The sequence below is a fragment of the Peromyscus leucopus genome, chromosome 5, assembly GCF_004664715.2.
Source record: "Peromyscus leucopus breed LL Stock chromosome 5, UCI_PerLeu_2.1, whole genome shotgun sequence".
Taxonomy (NCBI): Eukaryota; Metazoa; Chordata; class Mammalia; order Rodentia; family Cricetidae; genus Peromyscus; species Peromyscus leucopus.
In genome coordinates this window covers 32,750,814-32,769,795 of record NC_051067.1, presented here as the reverse complement: position 1 = coordinate 32,769,795, position 18,982 = coordinate 32,750,814, and the positions used below count along the sequence as shown (strand labels likewise).

The 18,982-nt window shown below is 47.2% G+C and overlaps 1 protein-coding gene across 3 annotated transcripts; it reads left to right on the top strand.

Annotated features, from left to right (window-relative positions):
* The first annotated feature begins 485 nt into the window (after positions 1–485).
* Irf4 (interferon regulatory factor 4) lies at positions 486–17,486 on the top strand. 3 transcript variants are annotated; one of them, XM_028881071.2, is made up of 9 exons: positions 486–562; positions 1,733–1,980; positions 2,930–3,116; positions 3,987–4,075; positions 4,735–4,876; positions 6,381–6,488; positions 8,641–8,994; positions 12,492–12,604; positions 14,410–17,486. In XM_028881071.2, exons 2-9 carry the CDS (start codon positions 1,765–1,767, stop codon positions 14,548–14,550), a joined length of 1,350 nt encoding a protein of 449 aa, XP_028736904.1. In that variant the 5' UTR covers positions 486–562; positions 1,733–1,764; the 3' UTR covers positions 14,551–17,486. The 3 variants fall into 3 exon arrangements, with proteins under 3 accessions (XP_028736904.1, XP_028736895.1, XP_037061743.1); XM_028881062.2 differs by having other exon boundaries at positions 4,732–4,876; XM_037205848.1 differs by lacking the exon at positions 6,381–6,488 and having other exon boundaries at positions 4,732–4,876.
* Positions 17,487–18,982: the final 1,496 nt, after the last annotated feature.

Below are 18,982 nucleotides of genomic sequence, written 5' to 3'. Positions count from 1 at the left end.
GATTCCAAGGATGCCCCCCCCCCTCAGTCTGTTCTGTCACGTGCTGTGAGAACCAAGTTGCCTGGGCTCCAGACCCTCCACCACTTCCCGCCCTGGCCACGCCGGTAGAGTTGAGCGGTTTCTAGTTATCAGCTAGTCTCGGTGCAAGTTCTAGTATCGAACAGAGATTCCCTTTGGGAGCTTGGTCCTCCACTGGAACAGGCCATAGTGACTGTCCCACTGGGCTGAGGATTTTCGAGTGTGTCAGAGTCCCAAGCTCCCTCCACTAGAGGGACTGGAGAAAGTCAGAGCTTGTTCGCAAGAGCACAGCCTCTGACCCGGTGGGCTACAGTCCGAAGCTCCTGTCCCAGCCGGATACCCTGTTTCGGCCCGGCACCCGCCAGGGATGGAGGGCCGGTCCAGGTTTAGGCTAGCCACGCCCTCGCAGGCGGAGCCGCCCCGCCCCGCCCAGCGCCGAGACCCGCCCCCGGCTCTATAAAGTTCCTCTTTCTCACCTCGCTTTCCGAGTTTCACCACTTGAACTTGGGACCCTTTGCTGCCCTCAGCTCAGAGTGCGGGTGAGGTAAGACCTGGAGTCGGGCAGAAGGAGGAGTGTGAGGCTTGTGACAGAGGACAGGGCGGGAACGAGCAGCCCATCTTCCATCTCCAAGCCCAAGCTCTGAGGGAACGTGGCAAGATAGGGGGCCCCGGCTCCCCCAATCTGCGCTGGCCCGGGACTTGTGCACTGTTGGTTCTGTGTGAGGCTACTTGAACGGGCGTTCCAGAGCATCCCCACGGGCTGGGCGGGACGAGCTAACGGGACTGTCCTGAGATCAGAGGATCACGCACTGGCAGCAGCTTGTCCGCAGGGGTACAGCCACTGACCCTGTCTGCTCCTGTTGGAAGCTCCTTTCCCAATACTGGTTCATAAGGGACCCAAGCTCACAGAGGGCTCCAGCGCGCGATTCCTAGGTCGGATGGCCAAGGAGAGCTAGGAGCTCCAAACTCGGGGCGCTGAGCCCCTTCCCCCACGCTCTCCTTCGCTTCCCGCGCAGGGGAGCTGGTGTTGCTGTCCGCAGCACCCAGTGTTCCTAGTCACGTCTTCATCCCCGCCTGGGGTCGCGCTGACCCTCTGCAGACTGGAGTCTCCCGCTTCTTGAGTCCCATACCCAGACTTCCACTTGTTGCTTCCAGGGCCCATTTAATTGTCTCTGGCTGGGTAGATAGGCCCGGTGTTATCCCGGGGACAGCGTGAGAATGTCCGAGAAAAAAAAGCCGAGGGAGAGGAGAGCTAGGTGCTTCACACCTACAAGGCATGGGCACAGGACCTGGACAGGGGCTAGTCCACGTGCCAGGTCCTTCACGCCGGGGCCGCCAGGGCAGCCTGAAGCCGGGAAAAGGCGAGATTAGAAACAGAGTGAGGTAAAAGTGGGGTGAAAGCAGCGTGGAGCGGGCAGAGAGGGGTGAGTAAGCAGACGGGACGCCCAGGGTGGCACAAGACTTGAAGTGTGTCTAGGAGCTTGCGATAGATGGGGTGAGAGGACCGACCTTGAGGATGGTGCGTGCCAAGGGATGCTCCCCACACCTTCTCCAAAGTACCTTCTTTTGGGGGACCCTGGCGACATTGGCACTGCACGCGAGCACTTCGCAGCCTCAGGGACTCCGGGGGCCTCGTGGTCACTGCAAGAGTTTGGGACAGGGCGCCCCGAGAGCGATGCGACAGTGGCTGCAGGGAAGTTTATCTCCCCCGCAGCGCGCGAGCGCGGGAGGAGGTTGGCACGCGGCATGAACCTGGAGGCGGCCAGCCGGGGAGCAGAGTTCGGCATGAGCGCGGTGAGCTGCGGCAACGGGAAACTCCGCCAGTGGCTGATCGACCAGATCGACAGCGGCAAGTACCCCGGGCTGGTGTGGGAGAACGAAGAGAAGAGCGTCTTCCGCATCCCGTGGAAGCACGCGGGCAAGCAGGACTACAACCGCGAGGAGGACGCCGCCCTCTTCAAGGTTACCAGCACTGGGGATCCCAGGGCGGGGGAGAGCAGGGAGAGGGGGGAAGGCGAGTCAGACAGCTCTGGACTCACTGTGCCTCCAGAGCAAGGGACCGGGAGGTTGGGTGGGCCCTGGGAGGCAGAGACCAGACCGTCAAGCATCAGGTCCTGCTTGACAGAAGCCGCGGGAGAAGGGAAAGAGGCTGCAAGCTCTCCGGGGATCACACAAACGGAAAATCAGGTCCCTACACTAAGTTTGTGTGGAGGAAAGTACTTCGAGCTCCAGGAGCATCCCCGGGCGCAGTGGTGCCCTGATGCTGGGGTCCTGTAGCACAGCCCGTTAGGCTGTTTCCTGTCACTGCCACCACAGACTACCAGGACCACTCTGCTTCCCGCTCCCTATTTCACTACTTTTCTGAGTTCCTCTGGGTTTTGTTTCTTTGGGCTCCCCTACTGTCTGGTTCTAGTTCTGGAAGCTTCCATTTCTGTCTCTGTTCTTTGGGTGATTTGGTCTATCCCAAGTCTTCCTCTGGGAGCTCCCCGCCTCCACCATGTGAGTCCCTTAGGACTGATGTCCCCAGAGAGCTGGCTCACTGGACTGTGAAGCCCCCAGCCTCCACCTGCCAGCCGGGCAGGGAAAGGGGACTTCCTGCGGGAATTTGTTCAAAGTACCTCAGTGTGACTTCTTAGATGTCCTCTCTGGGGCCTGTCCCTTCCACAGTTCTGCCCCTAGTCTTGTCCACACTGGATGCAGGCACTGGATGCGTATAGGCCAGACTAGGGGTCTCCCTATCTCACTGCAGGGTTCCGGGTGAGAAGTTATTTCCTTAGAGAACTCCGGTATCATCATGTTCCACATTTTGGCCAACAGCAAATCTGAGACACCAATCTTCCTTTCAGAAACACAATCCATAGATTCCTTTTGAAGACCCCGAACTTTGACCTTTCCTTCTCTTCATTCGTAGGCCTGGGCACTGTTTAAAGGAAAGTTCCGCGAAGGGATAGACAAGCCCGATCCTCCTACTTGGAAGACAAGATTAAGATGTGCTCTGAACAAGAGCAATGACTTTGAGGAGCTGGTAGAGAGGAGCCAGCTGGATATCTCCGACCCTTACAAGGTGTACAGGATTGTTCCAGAAGGAGCCAAAAAAGGTAGGGGATTTCCCCAATGTAGGTCACAGGATAGAGGCAGTGGGACACTCACGGAGCCTTAATTCCTACTCAGGGTCACTTTCTACTTCTGTTTTGAAGACTGCTACCTCCTGCCCCGTGGCCACTCCCAGCAGCCTCTTTGCCCATGCTCTCTGGGTTATAAGTGAAAACCTTGTGGTATTAATGTAGGGTTATTTCTTTAAAGACTTTAAAGCCCGTGGGTGCGTGGCTATGCACATGCAGGCGTTAGGTATTTCCAGTTACTCCATTCAATTAAGATGTGGACCAAAATTCCAAACAAAAGCTGCAAGATCCATTAAAGTTTTACTTACCTAATATCCTTTAATAATTAAGCAATTTTTAGAGGGGAAAGCACACCACACACCCCATAAGTATTCACATTTATTGTAATAAAAATGCCAGCGTTTCTTTCTATGGCCTGCTGGGGTACTCATGAAAATTTAGATCTTCACTTCCCTCTTTCAAAGATTCCGACTGGTGTGTCTAGATGAGAGGCCAGGAATATGCATTTGTTCCAATCATGCAGGGTGCCTCAACTAGGCACCAGCTCACTGCCTGAAACCACTAGGTGGATCACAGAGTCCTGTGTGGTATTGCTTTCTCTGGCTGTCGCACACAAGTCTGAGCTTGTTTAATCAGTTTAACATCAGAGACAAGTAACTGCCAGAGGGAATTGCTTTAAAAAACAAAACAAAACAAACAAACAAACAAAAAAACCCACCTGATTGGTTAACATGGCTATGCATTCTAAGAATAAAGTACTCAGGTATTTTTCTAAGATTTGCTATTCAGTTAAGCCAGTTCCTTCTTTTAGTGCTATTTCTTCTTCTTCTTCTTCCCCAAACACAGGAGCAAAGCAGCTCACTTTGGAAGACACACAGATGGCCATGGGCCACCCCTACCCCATGACAGCGCCTTACGGCTCACTGCCAGCTCAGGTATGGGGGGACTGTTGAGCTTGTGGAAGGTTAGGCTGAGTCTTTTGGTTGGCTCCACAGAGAGGGGAAAACACAAATGGAAATAGCAGGACTTACCATTTGCTATGGCTACTACAAATGCTAACAAAGCCCTGGTCACAGGAGGATGTTTCGGTTTCAAAGTGGTGTCACTCTCCCTGGTGGTTAAGTTGGGGAGTCTGATGTGTCCCACCTATGGAGATGTGCTCTTCTACTGATGGTCACATCTTCTGGGAATGAGACCTTTTGTGGGAGTCAAGGACTTTGGAAGTAGTACTTTTATCATGTGAAACCACAGGGCAGCTGACTTCTCTAAGCTTCCCCGATGTGAATTACAGTACTGTTTTATTCACTTTGGTGGCTTAAAAAGGGCAGACTTCGCTGCAGTGTTTTTGATGCCAGGCTCAGCCTTATGATGAAACCTCACAAAAATCACAGATTTACACAATGTCCTCACTGTGCTTTCAGACCCTCTATGGCTGTTTTCTACCTAGTGTGGTAGACAGTTCATGCTACTTTTTGGACAAAATGACGTGGCTGCTGGCCAAAAAAGGGGTTCCCTGAGGAGTTGGGGTGGTGAGAAAGCACCCCAACACCCACTGATGTTTTCCTCTTAGCAATGCCCTGTGCTCCGTCAGCAGGTTCATAACTACATGATGCCACCTCATGACAGAAGCTGGAGGGATTATGCCCCTGATCAGTCACATCCAGAAATCCCATATCAGTGTCCTGTGACGTTTGGCCCCCGCAGCCACCACTGGCAAGGCCCATCTTGTGAAAATGGTAAGGAATGTATCCAGGAAGGAGACAGAAGAACAACCTGGGCTCAGGGTGTGGGTGACCCTGGGTGATCCTCCCGGGCAGCACCACAGGGCTTTCCCCTACCACAGAGATGCCAGAGAGACATCACATGAAGTTGGGGTGGGGAGGGAATCTTGCCTTATCCTGTAAGATGCTGAAGTCCTCAGAGCCATGATAGGCATCACTCTGTGTGGGAACTTAATTAAAGGACCCCAGAAATCATTCAAGCAGCTGAAAATGTCCCCATTTTTAATAAATAGAGAAAAGCATGGATATCTACTAGTGTCCAATGTCGATGGATGTGAATTATAAAACTTGTCTTTTTTTTGTCTCAATTATTTGGTTAACATGTTTTCACTCTGCATAACACTCTGCTTTCTTTGTTGTGTTAGGATAGAGAGATAGATTTTGTCAGTTCTCCCTCTGAATTGTCCTTTACTACTGATGGAGAGCTGTAACTTCAGGAGATCATTGTTAGTTCATGTCCCTTGAGCAGTGATGAGTCATTTGTAGCTGTTCTTGGTACAAAGGGAGGGCCAGAGCAAAAGCAATTCACAAAACTTCTCTACAAAGGAGTGTCAGGCTCCAGAACACCCTCAGGGTCCCCCAGGCACTAGATGAGCTCCCACAGAAGAAATACCAACTGACTGGAGACAGAAATTTTCACAAACTATGTTCAGCGAAGCTTTCATTATTTGGTATTTATTTAGGCGAGTGCACTGAGCTATATCCTGCACCCTTTTTTAACTGTGTATTTTAAGGAGAGTCTTGCTGAATTACCTAGGCTAGATTGCTGTTTGATCCTCTTGCCTTGAACTCCTGAGTAGCTGGGATTGCATGCCTGTGCCACCAGGCTAGGCATAAAACAAGCTTCTAGGGGTTTCAAGTTCATTATTTAAACAGAAGTCTTGACACGGGTCACCACACGTGTAGTCCTTTTATATTATCCTGGAAATAATTTCCTTGTCACAATTTCACTGCCCTCCAGCACCTGCATGCCACCCATGCTTAGACTATTGGTTTAGTGTGATGTAACTTCTCTGATGCCAGGGAACATGGTTCAATTTCCCCCAAAGCTTACAAACGGCAAGCAGAATAAATGAGGATCAAATAGTTTATTACTTTTTTTTAACCAGCCTTATATAAATCTGAATTCTGGTCCTGCTGGGAGCTTGCTATGTGAGCTGGTACAAATACCCCCCCCCAACCTCCGGGCCCCAGTTTCCCTGTTGAGAAGTTATGGAGAAAGCTCCATGTTTCCATCCACAGCTGGGCTGTGACACCTTCCTTCATCACCCTGCATTTTTCCCACTGAACTTGGACTTTGGCCTCAGCCTCATAATCACACACTCTGTTGGTAGTGGACGTTTAGAGCCCATCAAGCTTGGCTTAGAAAGTGACAGGGCATGACTCCTCCCAACTTAAGAGCCCCCCTGAACTTGGACTCTCTGTTTAGATGTCATCTGATCTTTATTTGCAAATGCAGGTTGCCAGGTGACAGGAACCTTTTATGCTTGTGCCCCACCTGAGTCCCAGGCTCCCGGAATCCCCATAGAGCCAAGCATAAGGTCTGCTGAAGCCTTGGCGCTCTCAGGTGAGTGTAGCGCTTCCTTTAAGTCTCTGAGGGAGGTGGCATCTCTCCTCTGGGTAGGTTGGGTGAGGATTTAGACTCTTACCTTACAGGCTCTGGGGTCTGGAGTAGGCATGGCCCAGGCTCTGCAAATATCACAGCAAATAAAGAACACTATTAGAAATCTCTGCAGGAGTACCTGCTAGCCAAACACTATTTGAAAGAAGTCGTTAACCTCTACATCATTACCTGCTCAGCTTTCTAGGAATGTGTAGCCAGGCTCCTCCTCCAGCCAACATTCTTCACAGTGCAGAGAGACTTCATAGGCACAAGGGCTTTTCATTACCAAATGCAGTTTGTCCTTTCAGAGTTAGTCACAAAGAGGTGGTCCTGAACTGCTTCCAGGGACACTGGTTCTGGACCCTGGTCTCTCAGAAGTTCTTATGCCCCCAAAGGACCATATTGCTCTGTCCCCCTTACAACTTCAATAGAATTTTTGAGCATGCATGGATTTGATCTGATTTTAAAGTTCTGTTACTAATTAAGACTGCACTTAGAGATGCTGACCTGTTTTAAGGAAGCTCAGACATACTTGAAATATGCATCCTATGTCTATTTAGTCTTTAGATGATTTTTGATGCTTTCAAATGGGAATGAATATTAAAAATAACTTGCACATTAGAATTCTCACCATGCCTATGGCCACCTTAAAAGTCTGTGATTGAAAACATCAACTACATTTTGACAGTTTTAGACACTTCCCTTGTTTACTGGGAAAGAAGTCTGGTCACCTAGTTCCTTCCAAATCTGATGCTCAGGGAGACATTGTGAGCCACTTAAGGGCAGAAGAGGGACACTTCTGAGCATCAGGGCTTGTCACTGATTCTAGAAAGCTCAAGACCTTCTTCTGGAACATCTAAGACTTATATGGGTGCCCCAAGAGTAGGAAATCCATAGCTATTTATATCTCAGCAATCTTGTGATTCTGGTGACATTAAATGAAATGAAACCTGCCTTACCAGTCACCTCAGATGGCCAACGCCTCCTCTCTTTGAGTGCGTTGCCTGACTTGCTGTTTATAGAGGCAGAAATGGAAGACACCATGCTGTGGGCTGTCTCAGAACCTATGAAGAATACAAGGGTTTTGTGGGTTTCTTTTTCTGGTTTGCATAATTAATTATCAACCCGGAGTGCACTTTTCAGAAAGCTATTCTTTCCAGGCATTGTTTGGGTTCCAACCACCACCACGGGCATCGTCTTTGCCTGGGGAGCCCTTTGCACACCCAGCTTGCCCTTTAAGCCTGTGGGTGGTGTTTTCAAATGGTTTCTGAAATCAATAAAATCATCTGTCAATAAATTCCTGTCTTAAAGCTATAGAAAATAGAGTTGTTGGGTTCGTTTCAAAGTTGAACACAAAGTTTAGAGGGGGTTCAGGAGATTTAACGTTGACTATTGGCTCTTAGAGGATTTTCTCATCAGTTCTTTCCTCTGCCCCAAGAACATTGACTTAAAATAAGAAAATAAAAGTATCAGTTTTCATAGGCCAGAAATTCTTATTTCAGTGCTTACCTCCAACATATCTATGTGGGTTTTTTTTTTGTTTTTGTTTTTGTTTTGTTTTTACTTAAACAACATCATGGTGACACTTTAGGGAAGTTCCAAATGTTAGCACATTTGCTTTTCTTCTGAGATGTCTCTAGTTTTTACTAGCAGAAATTAATCTTAGGGTTGAACTCCAAAATTAAAATTTTGGCTGAAAGATGAATTCCCATTCAGTGGTGTTACTTGATATTTTAGACAAAATGCCATCACTACTAACATCATCATCCCAAAACACCTTCATAACAGAGGTGCTGTCTAGTAAAATTGGGCTGAAAATCCAAGCAATACACCCCTCCCCAAGATGAGTAAATGGCCAGGTCAACATTTGAAAATAGCCATGTTAGAAAAATAAGTGTCTTTCCAGTCTAAGAATCTGCAGGGGACAAAGGCAGCTAACATCTCCCAGACTTCCTTGGTCCTAGGACCTCCTACTTGTTCGTGGAGCATCTTGACACTCTAGTGGTCCACCTGCTGTATTTCATATCAGTGTAGTAGTCACTGAGTCTTTGGGCCTCTGAGCATTGTGGTATCTGTCCCAGGTCCATCAGCACTGATTCCAGAGTTCTCTTCACAGACTGCCGGCTGCACATCTGCCTGTATTACCGGGACATCCTAGTGAAGGAGCTGACCACGTCTAGCCCTGAAGGCTGCCGGATCTCCCACGGACATACCTATGATGTCAGCAACCTGGACCAGGTCTTGTTCCCCTACCCAGAGGACAGTGGGCAGAGGAAGAACATCGAAAAGCTGTTGAGTCACCTGGAGAGGGGACTGGTCCTCTGGATGGCCCCAGACGGGCTCTATGCCAAAAGACTCTGCCAGAGCAGGATCTACTGGGATGGGCCCCTGGCCCTGTGCAGTGATCGGCCCAACAAACTGGAAAGAGACCAGACTTGCAAGCTCTTTGACACACAGCAGTTCCTATCAGGTAATACACCTCACAGTCTGCTAGAATGGGGGTGGCAATGGGTGCTGGCCAGGAAGGTCCCATATTGTAGGGTCTGTCTACCCCAGGCAGGGGTCTTCTTCCTGAGGTCAATGAGCTCACCCAGGAATATGGTTTCTGCCTGGTTTGTGTCTTACCTTTGTCTGTTGCATGCTCCCCTTATTAGCAAAGGGCCAGAAAGAGGTCCATATGAGCTGGCCAGGATAGACTATGGTGCAGGTTGATATCTTAAGTTATTATTATTATTATTATTATTATCATTATTAGTCATTTTTTGAGGCAGGATCTCTGTAGCTCAGGTTGGCCTAGAACTGGAGATACTTTGGGATTATATGTGTGCACCATCATACCTGGCTAATGAATTAAAATGTGGGTTTTCAGCAGCACGTGCCTCTCTCCCCCAGCAAGGTTCCACTGTACTGGCTCTACGCTCTCAGCAAATTTATCTGCTGACACTACAGCTTATTAGGGGTTCCTAGAAAAATTGAGAAGGTTAGAAGCACATTGTTAACATTCTTGGTTATGAGATGTGTCACCTTATAAAAGTACCACACTGCAGGTGGGACCAAGGCTGAGAGTGTAAGGAACAGCTTTAGCAAGTGGGAAATGCTGAGAAAGCTTGGCGTTATCTCTGGCATATGAAGCCTTCTAGTCATGTTTTCCAGGACCTATACTTCTTATCGTTTGAATTTTGATTTGGTAAGTCAGCCGGGGGCTGGCTTACACGAAGCCATTAGCTTCCCTGCCTGTCTAGCAGAGGATGTCTTTGGGGGAGTAGGCTGCTCTGCTGGCTGCTGTCCATCTCCCCATTGTATCCTGAGCTTGCTTTCTTCTTGACGCCCTTTCCAAACAGCCCACACCTTGGCTTTCCCTGTGCTTTCTATTTCTTGAACCTGAACTTGTTTTGCTCCTCTCATCCATGCACACCATGGTGGTTTAGAATGTATGTGCACTGTGTTATGGATACATTGCACTAATTAGCATGTGTATCACCTTGCATGCCCATCTCTTTTTATTTTGGTAAGAACACTACTTGAAATCTACTCTCAGCTACTTTCAAGTACATAGTCCATTATTACAATCACGAAGATATACCATTGTTGAGCTTGTGCTCAGCAAACTCCTCTTGTCTTAGTGAGAGTTTATATTCTTTGACCCCCGGCTTCCTCGGCTCTCCCCACTTTGGGTGACCCCCATACAGTGCTACTTTTATGAGCTCAACTGTATGAGTTCACATGGGTGCATCATACAGTATTTGTCTTTGTATGCACGGTTTACTTCACTTAGCATGATGCTCTCCAGGCTCATCTGCATTGTTACAAATGACAGGCCCTCCTTCTTTTTAAAGGCTTAGTAATCATCTGTTATTATCTATACCACATGACAGTCTCCTTATCCGTGTATTCCTTGGTGGGCACATGGGATGACTCTTTATCTGAGCTGCTTTAACTAGTGCTGTTACCTTTCAGGAGGGCAGATGTCTCACCGACACTGATTTACTCTGCCTTGGCTGTGAACACAGAAAGAGGCCAACTGAATCTTCAGTGTGCTTCTTCCTTCCATTCATTCACAGTGAAGACATAAAGCTCCAGTGTTCTTGCTATTAGTAGCATTTCCTCAGCCTTTTGAGCTCCAGTGGCCAGGATTTGCTCAGGCACTCCTTCCTAATGCTCCTTTATTTCCCAAAGCAAACATGCTCCTTGATAAATATCCTTTCCTAAGAAAGGTGAAGGATACGTGGTGAAGATCCTTGGAGTTGGGCATGATCTAAGCCTTGGTGGGACTGTTTTGCCTCCCTTGGGTTGAGTTCTAGTGTTCATAGTCCAAAGCAAAGAAAAGCAACTTCTTGGGATGGTTGTCTGCACATCCTATATTTGCCCTGGGGTTTGGAAAAAGAAACAAAAAAAACCAAACACACATTTGCCCATGTGTTTCCCTAGAAGGCTACTGCCAATTCTCTGCTTGACTAAGGTAACCCAGAACAATAACAATTGCCAGAGACAGGGATGGGAGGTACACAAGTCTTGTTTTCCTTTTCCCAGTGGGGATCCAGGAGGCAGGAGCCATAGCAGAACGGACACCATGGGCTGGAAATTCACTTTCTAGGACTTATTGGTTATCCACAAGAAAGAGCTGTTCATCTTTGTTTCCTTCATCTGTAGTGGGACCTGTTCTTTTTGCCACCCACAGCCTCCACAGTCCCCAAGCCTCACTGAGGCTCAGGGAAGCGAACATGGCAGCTGAGAGGAACAACAGCCCCTGCACCTTGGGCTTCCCACCCAGTGTTCTTGAGTTAGCAGCTGAGGTGGGCTTTCTCAGAGACTTGTACTCACTTGCTGCTCTGACTAGCCTGTGGTGTAGGCGTCTTCCCAGCCACGGGGCTATGCACTTTACTCATTGTGACTAAACCATTTGGGTTTGATTTGAATTCTGGAAGAGGAAAGAGAAAGAAAAGCAGGAAGTCAGTTCTGTGAGCTTCTAGAAGCTCTTCAGTTGCAGAGAGGAATGGAAATCTTTGATATCTACCCATTCAGGATTTGCACCCTATTAGGGACAGTCCCTATAGGCTATAGGGTTGAGCCTTCATATCAGATAAGGGCAGAATCTTCAGGGCTGCTCTGCAAGGGCAGCTCCTTCATGTCAGTTTCATGCAGAAAAGATTCTGGGAAGCCAGCGACGGGAGGAAGAGTAAGGGTTAATGCCAATGATTGGTTGTGGCTTTCTGTTTGTTCTTTGTAGCTGTGCTGGGGATGGAACCCAGGGCCTTGCACATGGAAGGCAAGTTCTTTGCCTGTGGCAGTGCCCCCAGCCATGGGCAGGTTTCTTTTCAACAGTGTTCTTGTCTGGTTCATGTCTCTCGGGTAGGAAGAGCCTCAGGAGGCACAACCTTGCCAGAGGGGCCTCATCAGCCCCCTTCTCGCTGCATCATTCTGTCCCCAAAGTGAGACTGAAGCCTCCTCAGGTCTGTAGTTTGGAGTTTTTGACCTAGTACCAAGTGGGACACAGCTGCCAACAGCTGGTGTGGGAGACAGATGTCCTTGGTGCCCAAACACCACGTGGCCTCCATGGTTAGGCAGTGATGTTTAAAAATAACCGCAGGCCACCAGAACATTGTGACTTTTGAAGTTGAAATGTCTCCTTTGCCTGTGCTGTTTGTTTGCCTCACCAAGATGACTTTTCTTTGTCCTTTCTGTCCTCCCTCATATCTTTCTCTGACCTTGTGCATTTCTGTGAGTCCAGGGCTGCAGAACCAAGTTCTTATGCTTTGGTCATATTCCTCAAGAATAATGAAGTAAAACGAGCGTGTGAGATCACATGTGAACGCGAACATGTGGTTTTGGTTTGGTGTCTGGGGTCTGCCCTAAGGGCTGCACTTAGGGAGACAGAATCACACGTGGCTCTTGTTCTTCATTCAGCCCGATTTACCAGGTGTCTGAGCAGTTTTTTTGTTTTTTGTTTTCCCCCCTGTGGGTTCTCAGAGCTGCAAGTGTTTGCTCACCATGGCCGGCCAGCACCAAGATTCCAGGTGACCCTGTGCTTCGGCGAGGAGTTTCCAGACCCCCAGAGGCAGAGGAAGCTCATCACAGCTCATGTGAGTACCCAGTTACATCACTGCCGAGTCGCACATTGTGGAGCAGTCCCTTTTAGAGAAGTGACAAGTGAATAGTAAATGTCAACTCACCTGGGAAAATAAATGCAGCTCTTAAAATAGCACAGGAGGAAGCAGGCCCCAGTGAGCAACACAGCTCAGGGACCCACAACCTGCTCCCAGCCCAAGTTTGTTACCACTGAAGTAGCAGGGTGGATGTCTTAAACCCACAGCTGTGTGTGTCAGGGATTCTTCATCTTCCCTTTTATAGGAATTTTCAGTAGTTGGTACTAAGAGCTGTGCTCTGACATCTTTGCTTCTCGTGTGCTTTTAAAATGCTGTCTACTCTCCTAAAGCTTCCCTGAGGGGAAGAACTTGCCCTACTGGGCAGATGCCTGTTGTATTCTGTAGGTTCCCTCCAGACGGTTCCCAGGCCCTCTTTTTACTGTGGAACTTTGGGAAGTTATTTAATAACTGGACAAGTGCTCTTTGGAGGATACCTGGTCTTTTCAAGAGTCCAGGTAGGCCAGTCCATCCTCACAGCTATCCCAGTTGAAGATGGATGAACTATGGTCTGTAAATACCTTTTGCAAAGAAAAGATAACAGGCTTATTTAGATAATGTTTAGCACTCATTTAATAATTAAAAGGTAGTTGTAAATAATTAGAAAATTTTTCTTTATTACCTATCTAGAAAAGTATCCAGTACCAAGTAAATGTAACATCCCCAAGTATTCACATTATCTAAATGCAAATGAGATTTTTAGTTTTGATAGTATTTCTTGATGAAAATTGAAGGCTGGGCATCCAGCTCAGTGGTAAGCAATTGTCTGGTACAAAAGCCTTGGATTCCAGACCCAGCTGGGGATGGGCGTGGGACACTGACGTTGAACATCCAGCCTCCCTTCTTGATTGCGAAACAAAATCCAAGAAGCAACAAAACTATAATCCTGGATGTGAGCATTTTCTCAGTTCCATCTGGTGGTTGATACCAAATGAGATTGTAAGCAAGTGGGTGAGTCTAGCTTTGATAAGCAGCATTTTAAAAGTAGTGAGTAAATTCTTGCATCGATCTGATTGTAAGGATTTTTGGTGCAGTGGGACTCAAGGACAGGCCTACAGGTAAAGGGCCTCAAAATGCTGCCATGTGGTCCACAGATGGGCAAGATACTCAGGCGCATACTCATGGACTCTCCTGGTTTTCTTATTACAAACTTAATTCATATGGGTGCTCACAGAGAAGCCATATCAGTTATTATATATCAAATAACACAAAGTCTAAATGTACATATGATTGGTTGATACAGATCATTCAGCCTGCCTTGGTGAAGGCTGGCTTTGATTGGGAATGTGATCTATGCTCATAAGCATAGTTGTGCATATTGCACAGTCATCTGGTCATTCAGGGTGATCCCCTCTCCCTGTCAGACTCATGAACCTAACTTATCCTAAGTTTTATTTAGCCTTTTAATTTGATCATTTCACCTGATAATGTTCAGTCATTTAGTTAAATAAATTCCAAGAGGCAATTGGTTTGAAAATGCCATATTTAGCTTCAATTATAAAACCAAGAATTCTATTCCCAGGATATTATATTCCAGGTATTGTAAGGGCAAACAAAACTGGCTTTTCAAATGGCTCTGAACGTGAAAATGCTTTGCTATGTTATCTTATACAGCTTGTGGTTTTGCTTAGAGTCTGAGGGACATTTCATGATGTGTTAACTGTATGGCGCTAAGAGATTGGTTTTTAATGTCTACTAATATTTTAATGTCTGCTAATGTCTTTTTTAAAAATGTCTAATTAAAGGTGGAACCTCTGCTAGCCAAACAACTGTATTATTTTGCTCAACAAAACAGTGGACATTTCCTGAGGGGCTACGATATACCTGAACACATTAGCACTCCAGATTACCACCGATCCCTCCGTCATTCCTCCATTCAAGAGTGAGCCAGCCTTTGAGCCAGCCACATGAAGGATTTTGTTTCATTGTAAATACTCTGACATGGCAGCTGATTGACGCCCCTTTTCTTTGGAAGAACTAAGAAGTGGGTTCACAGTTGAAGACAACAACGACAACAGCAGGGATTTGTGAAGAAAACAGCTCTATCTGCTCAACAGAGGAGCTTGTCCCACAAGAGTGACTGTCATCCAGGTCTTGACAAGTGCTGGTATTTTGGTGACTGTGCCCTGGCTTATAACTGTGAAACTTAATCAGTGATGTGTTTACATGTACTTAAATGCTGGCTGGAGCCTGGTGTAGACTGGCTTCGGCTTGAAGACTGGAAAACTGTGTCAGTGTGAATCCCTGACTAGAGAAGGCAGACTTAAGTATTATTGGTCCATGTCTCAGGGAAGTCAAGTCTGAACTGGAGACTACTGTGCCCACCCGCAGAGAAATGTGTTCCTGGATGGAGGAGCTGTAGTTCTCCTGGATCACGCCCACTGAGTGAAGGGACCTGAATCTCAGCCCCAGTCTAGGTCACAATGTCCAGGCCATGCAGAGTCTCTCTAAGTGGACCCTGCATCCTATGTGCTCCTCTCTTTGGCCTTCCCTGACAGCCAGCTGGTGAACTCTGTGGTTACCTACTTGAGCCAAAAAGCATCGAGGATACATACGATGGGACATGTTTGTATGTCCTTCTAGCTAACAATGACTAGAAAGCATTTTTTGTGGTCTCCCCTTTTGGTTTTGCTTCTCATTCTTTAGAATTGTTGCTGGCTTTATGTTTTTTTCTTTTCAGAAATGAAAGGAAGGAAGGAAGAGAGAGAAAGAAATCAAGAGACTGAATACTAGAGATAGTTTTTTAAAGTTCTGTGACATTTCCCCTTCTATTTGTTTTGTTGGCCATCAGCAGTCTCCATGGCAACACTGGAGGGGCGGAGCCTTTGCGCAGGTTGGGAACTGTCAGGACACCCGTGGTTCAGCTGACTGTACAGCTGCAGACTCAGGGGGCTGTTTCTGCTTATTTTGTATATTAGATGCTTCCTTGTGCCAATAATAAGTTTGACAAAGCCTCAAAATTACTGGGCTTTTCCAAAAATACATTTTAGTTTTAGTTTTCTACACACATACATGAAGTTGCCTTTAAAAAAAAGAGAGAAAGAGAGAGGGAAACGTGTTGACACACTTTTATGTACCTAACTATGTGGACTTACCTCATCTTTTGAGTGGCATGTGGAATTCTACTTCAGTGTGCCTGGCTGTGGTTAGATATCTCATTAGCTACTTGTTGTGGATGCATCCCAGCAGTCCACTGAGTCTCGTGAACTGAAGTCATTTATACATCTTATAGATGCAAAACATTCTGGGGTATATTATCCCAAGGGAAAATGAAGAAAAAGTTGGGAACTGTTCTTTCCCCAAGGCCCCAAACCATAGCTAGCATCCTGGAGAACATTAAACCACACCCACATCTGGCGCTTCACCAAAGCTCTCTGCCCCATCCTGTGTGACCATGACTCTTCTTCCCCTAAGCAGATGCTTCACCCCAATTGCCATGTGAATTCTTTTCTTTTTCCTTAATGTTATGCTGCTTTAACAGTGATGCTGAGTTTTCTGGAAAATGTTTAATGGTTTGGACCACCAAGTCTTGTCTCACTTTACAGCCATGCATGCTGATGGCTTCACCCTTGAGGGATCCGTAGGAAGGTGAAGCCCAGAATGATCAGGCGAACACTCCTGACATGGGAAGGAATGGCCTCCTCATCCGTATTGAAACAAAGTGGGATGCACATACTGGAATTTAGTTTGCCCTCGTTGGAGGACACCATTGAAGAGGGAGGCTGTGGAACACTCCATCACAGGGAGAAAGTATACAAGTTTCGTGGGAGCATACTGTTAGCTTGTTTCTTGTCCTTGAGCAGTTATTAATGTCTATAGTTTCAAACTAAAAGCCCCAAACCCCTCTGTTGTTGTCCTGGACGAAGAAGGTGATAGAAACCACCTTTTGAGATGCAGCTAGACTCTGGGATTGTAGCAGCGACGGGCCTGCTTCACTGTGAAGAGGCCTGGCTGTACCGCCTGAGTGGCTGTATGCCAGGCACAAGGAATGCCAGCAGGCTGAGTTTGGCAGCTGATTAAGGCACGTGTGAGGTGCCCTTACTCTGTAGAGGAGTTGAGTGTGAGCCCCAGCAGTAGAGGATTCTGGGAGTCTGGGCATCATGTCCTACACAGGAAGGGCCTTCACTACTGCCTTAAGAACTTATTTTTGCATGGGTGACATTTTGACAACAATTCAAACAAGGTTTAACTGCCCTTTCATTCCAGTCAGTCTTGTCCTTCCTACTGGTCAATATTTTTTGTTGTTCTTGTTGGAAATTGTGAAATTGTTAAAGCCTTCCTTTTTGTTATTTATCTCCCTAAGTCAAGTGGCTGCTGCCCTACCACACACATCTTTTTGCAAGCTGCCTCTTCAGTAGCTGAGCCCTGTGCTGTAAGGGGGACTCACCTAGTCTTTGTTAACTGCTGCTCAGTCACATGAACACAGGGAAGATCGATTTCCTGGATCTATCTTCACTGCTTTAAGAAACGTGTCTTCGGGGATTACTACAGTGGACGAGAAGAGAAAGGCAGGCAGGCCAGCTCTATTAGACACTGCTGTACGCTTCCCACTCCTCAAGGTGGACCAACCTCACAGAGAAAGACACCCACGCTCTCCTGCTCCCATGCCCTGTGCACCCACTTCATAGTGTGAGAACTGTGAGGGGCCAGGACTGGCTTAGAGCCCATACTTTGGGGGTTCTGCCATGTCTGAGCCTGGAAGGCAAGGACGTCCGCCATCCTGCATGCACTGCTTGCATAGGCCATGGATTTTGCTGTAAACTTGCTTCACAAAGCAAACTGTGTGTTTTTAAATATTTGATAAATAAAGCATTTCTAGGAAGATTGACTGTGGCGCATGTTTAATGCCATCCTGACAGCCCTTGAAATACTTCCTCCATCTGCTGGGTTCTTGGTGAGGCTGTCAGCACCCCTACTTCCTTCCTGGCTGCCTGTGTGTCCTTGAAATCAGAGCTTTAAAGCATTCAGCTGAAGAGAGAGAGAGAGAGAGAGAGAGAGAGAGAGAGAGAGAGAGAGAGAGAGAGAGAGAGAGAGGAGGGAGGAGGGAGGGGGAAGACAGCACACAGCACGCTAGCTCCACAACTGTGCCATTATGGGCCTGCATCTTCAGCTGTGTTTGAGGGGAGCACCTATTCACCCCATGCTCCCTCTGCCCTGTCATTTCCTCTCTAAAGCTGTGTTCTGAAAGGCCTGGTGAATCCAGGGTTGGTTTGGTTTGTTTTTTTTTTTTTTTCATTTTAAGAAAAAAATTGATTCATAGTGCATGTGCGTGTTTGCCTATGTGCAGGTACATGCACCTGCAGGCGCCTGTAGAGCCAAGAAGGGGATCTGATCCCCCATGGCTGTTGTTACAGGGGTTGTTAGCCACATATGTGGGGACTGGGAACAGAATTCCAGTCCTCTGGAAGAGCAGTAAGTACTCTTAACGAAGCTGAGCCATCTCTCCAGCCAGTCGAAATAGTTTTTAATTAAAACAATGTTTTGTTTTATACTTCAAGTCCCTCTGAGTTTGTTGTCACAGGGGTAACATATAGTGAGCCAGCATCCTGATTTTAGGGGACAGGCACAGGATGTAGGTAGAAACCTGGGTGTTTCCCATAATAACTTGGCTGTAATTCTCTCTGAGAGGCCAAGCCAGAGAATCTCTTTCTCAGCTGAATCTCTTTTCCTGACATGGTTGTGAACTTCCATATCATCTGGTCTCATAAGAAGAATCCTGTCAGCCCACAACTGCAGCCCGGGCTGTGAAAAGCTCAGAGCTTCACAGAACTCTGGGGAAAGGTTTTTATTTTGGCTGTAGGATACCCAGAATATCAGGGTAATTTTGAATTTACTAAATGGTAACCAATTATCCCAGTACTTCTACTTCGGGAGCTCCCTGTGCCCATAAGCATCAATGGATTCAAGTCAGCACACACAGCCAGGATTTCACCAAGTAATTCTGCTACGCGAACCTACACTTGTTCGAAGGGATTTTGCTGGCTTAAGTTCTTAGGTAGTTTTATATTTCTACTGGGCTCCATGTCTTAAAGTTTTCTTTCCAGCACAAGTTTGACTGTTGGTTTGGTTTCCTGTAATCAATCAGTAGTTCCAGGACAAACACTGTTGTGCCTTGCACATGAGCAATACTCACCCATCTCAGAAAAACATGGCGCCCATGCATGCCATTTTTCTGGGAAGGAACTGTAGGGTTGGCTGTGATGTCTCACATTTTCCAGCAGAGGCATTTCTTTTTCAATTTATGTCTAGTTTTGAATTGCAGGGCATCTGAGGCCAACCAGGATGTGCCTTCTTCAGCTCAAGCCAGTGGCTAGAGGG

Bases quoted from the DNA above. Each gene is read 5' to 3' on its own strand.
- Irf4 (XM_028881062.2), top strand. From the start codon at position 1,765: ATGAACCTGGAGGCGGCCAGCCGGGGAGCAGAGTTCGGCATGAGCGCG. The intron at 4,076-4,731 runs GTATGGGGGGAC...GTGCTCCGTCAG, and splicing joins ACGGCTCACTGCCAGCTCAG to CAGGTTCATAACTACATGAT. The intron at 4,877-6,380 runs GTAAGGAATGTA...TTGCAAATGCAG, and splicing joins AGGCCCATCTTGTGAAAATG to GTTGCCAGGTGACAGGAACC.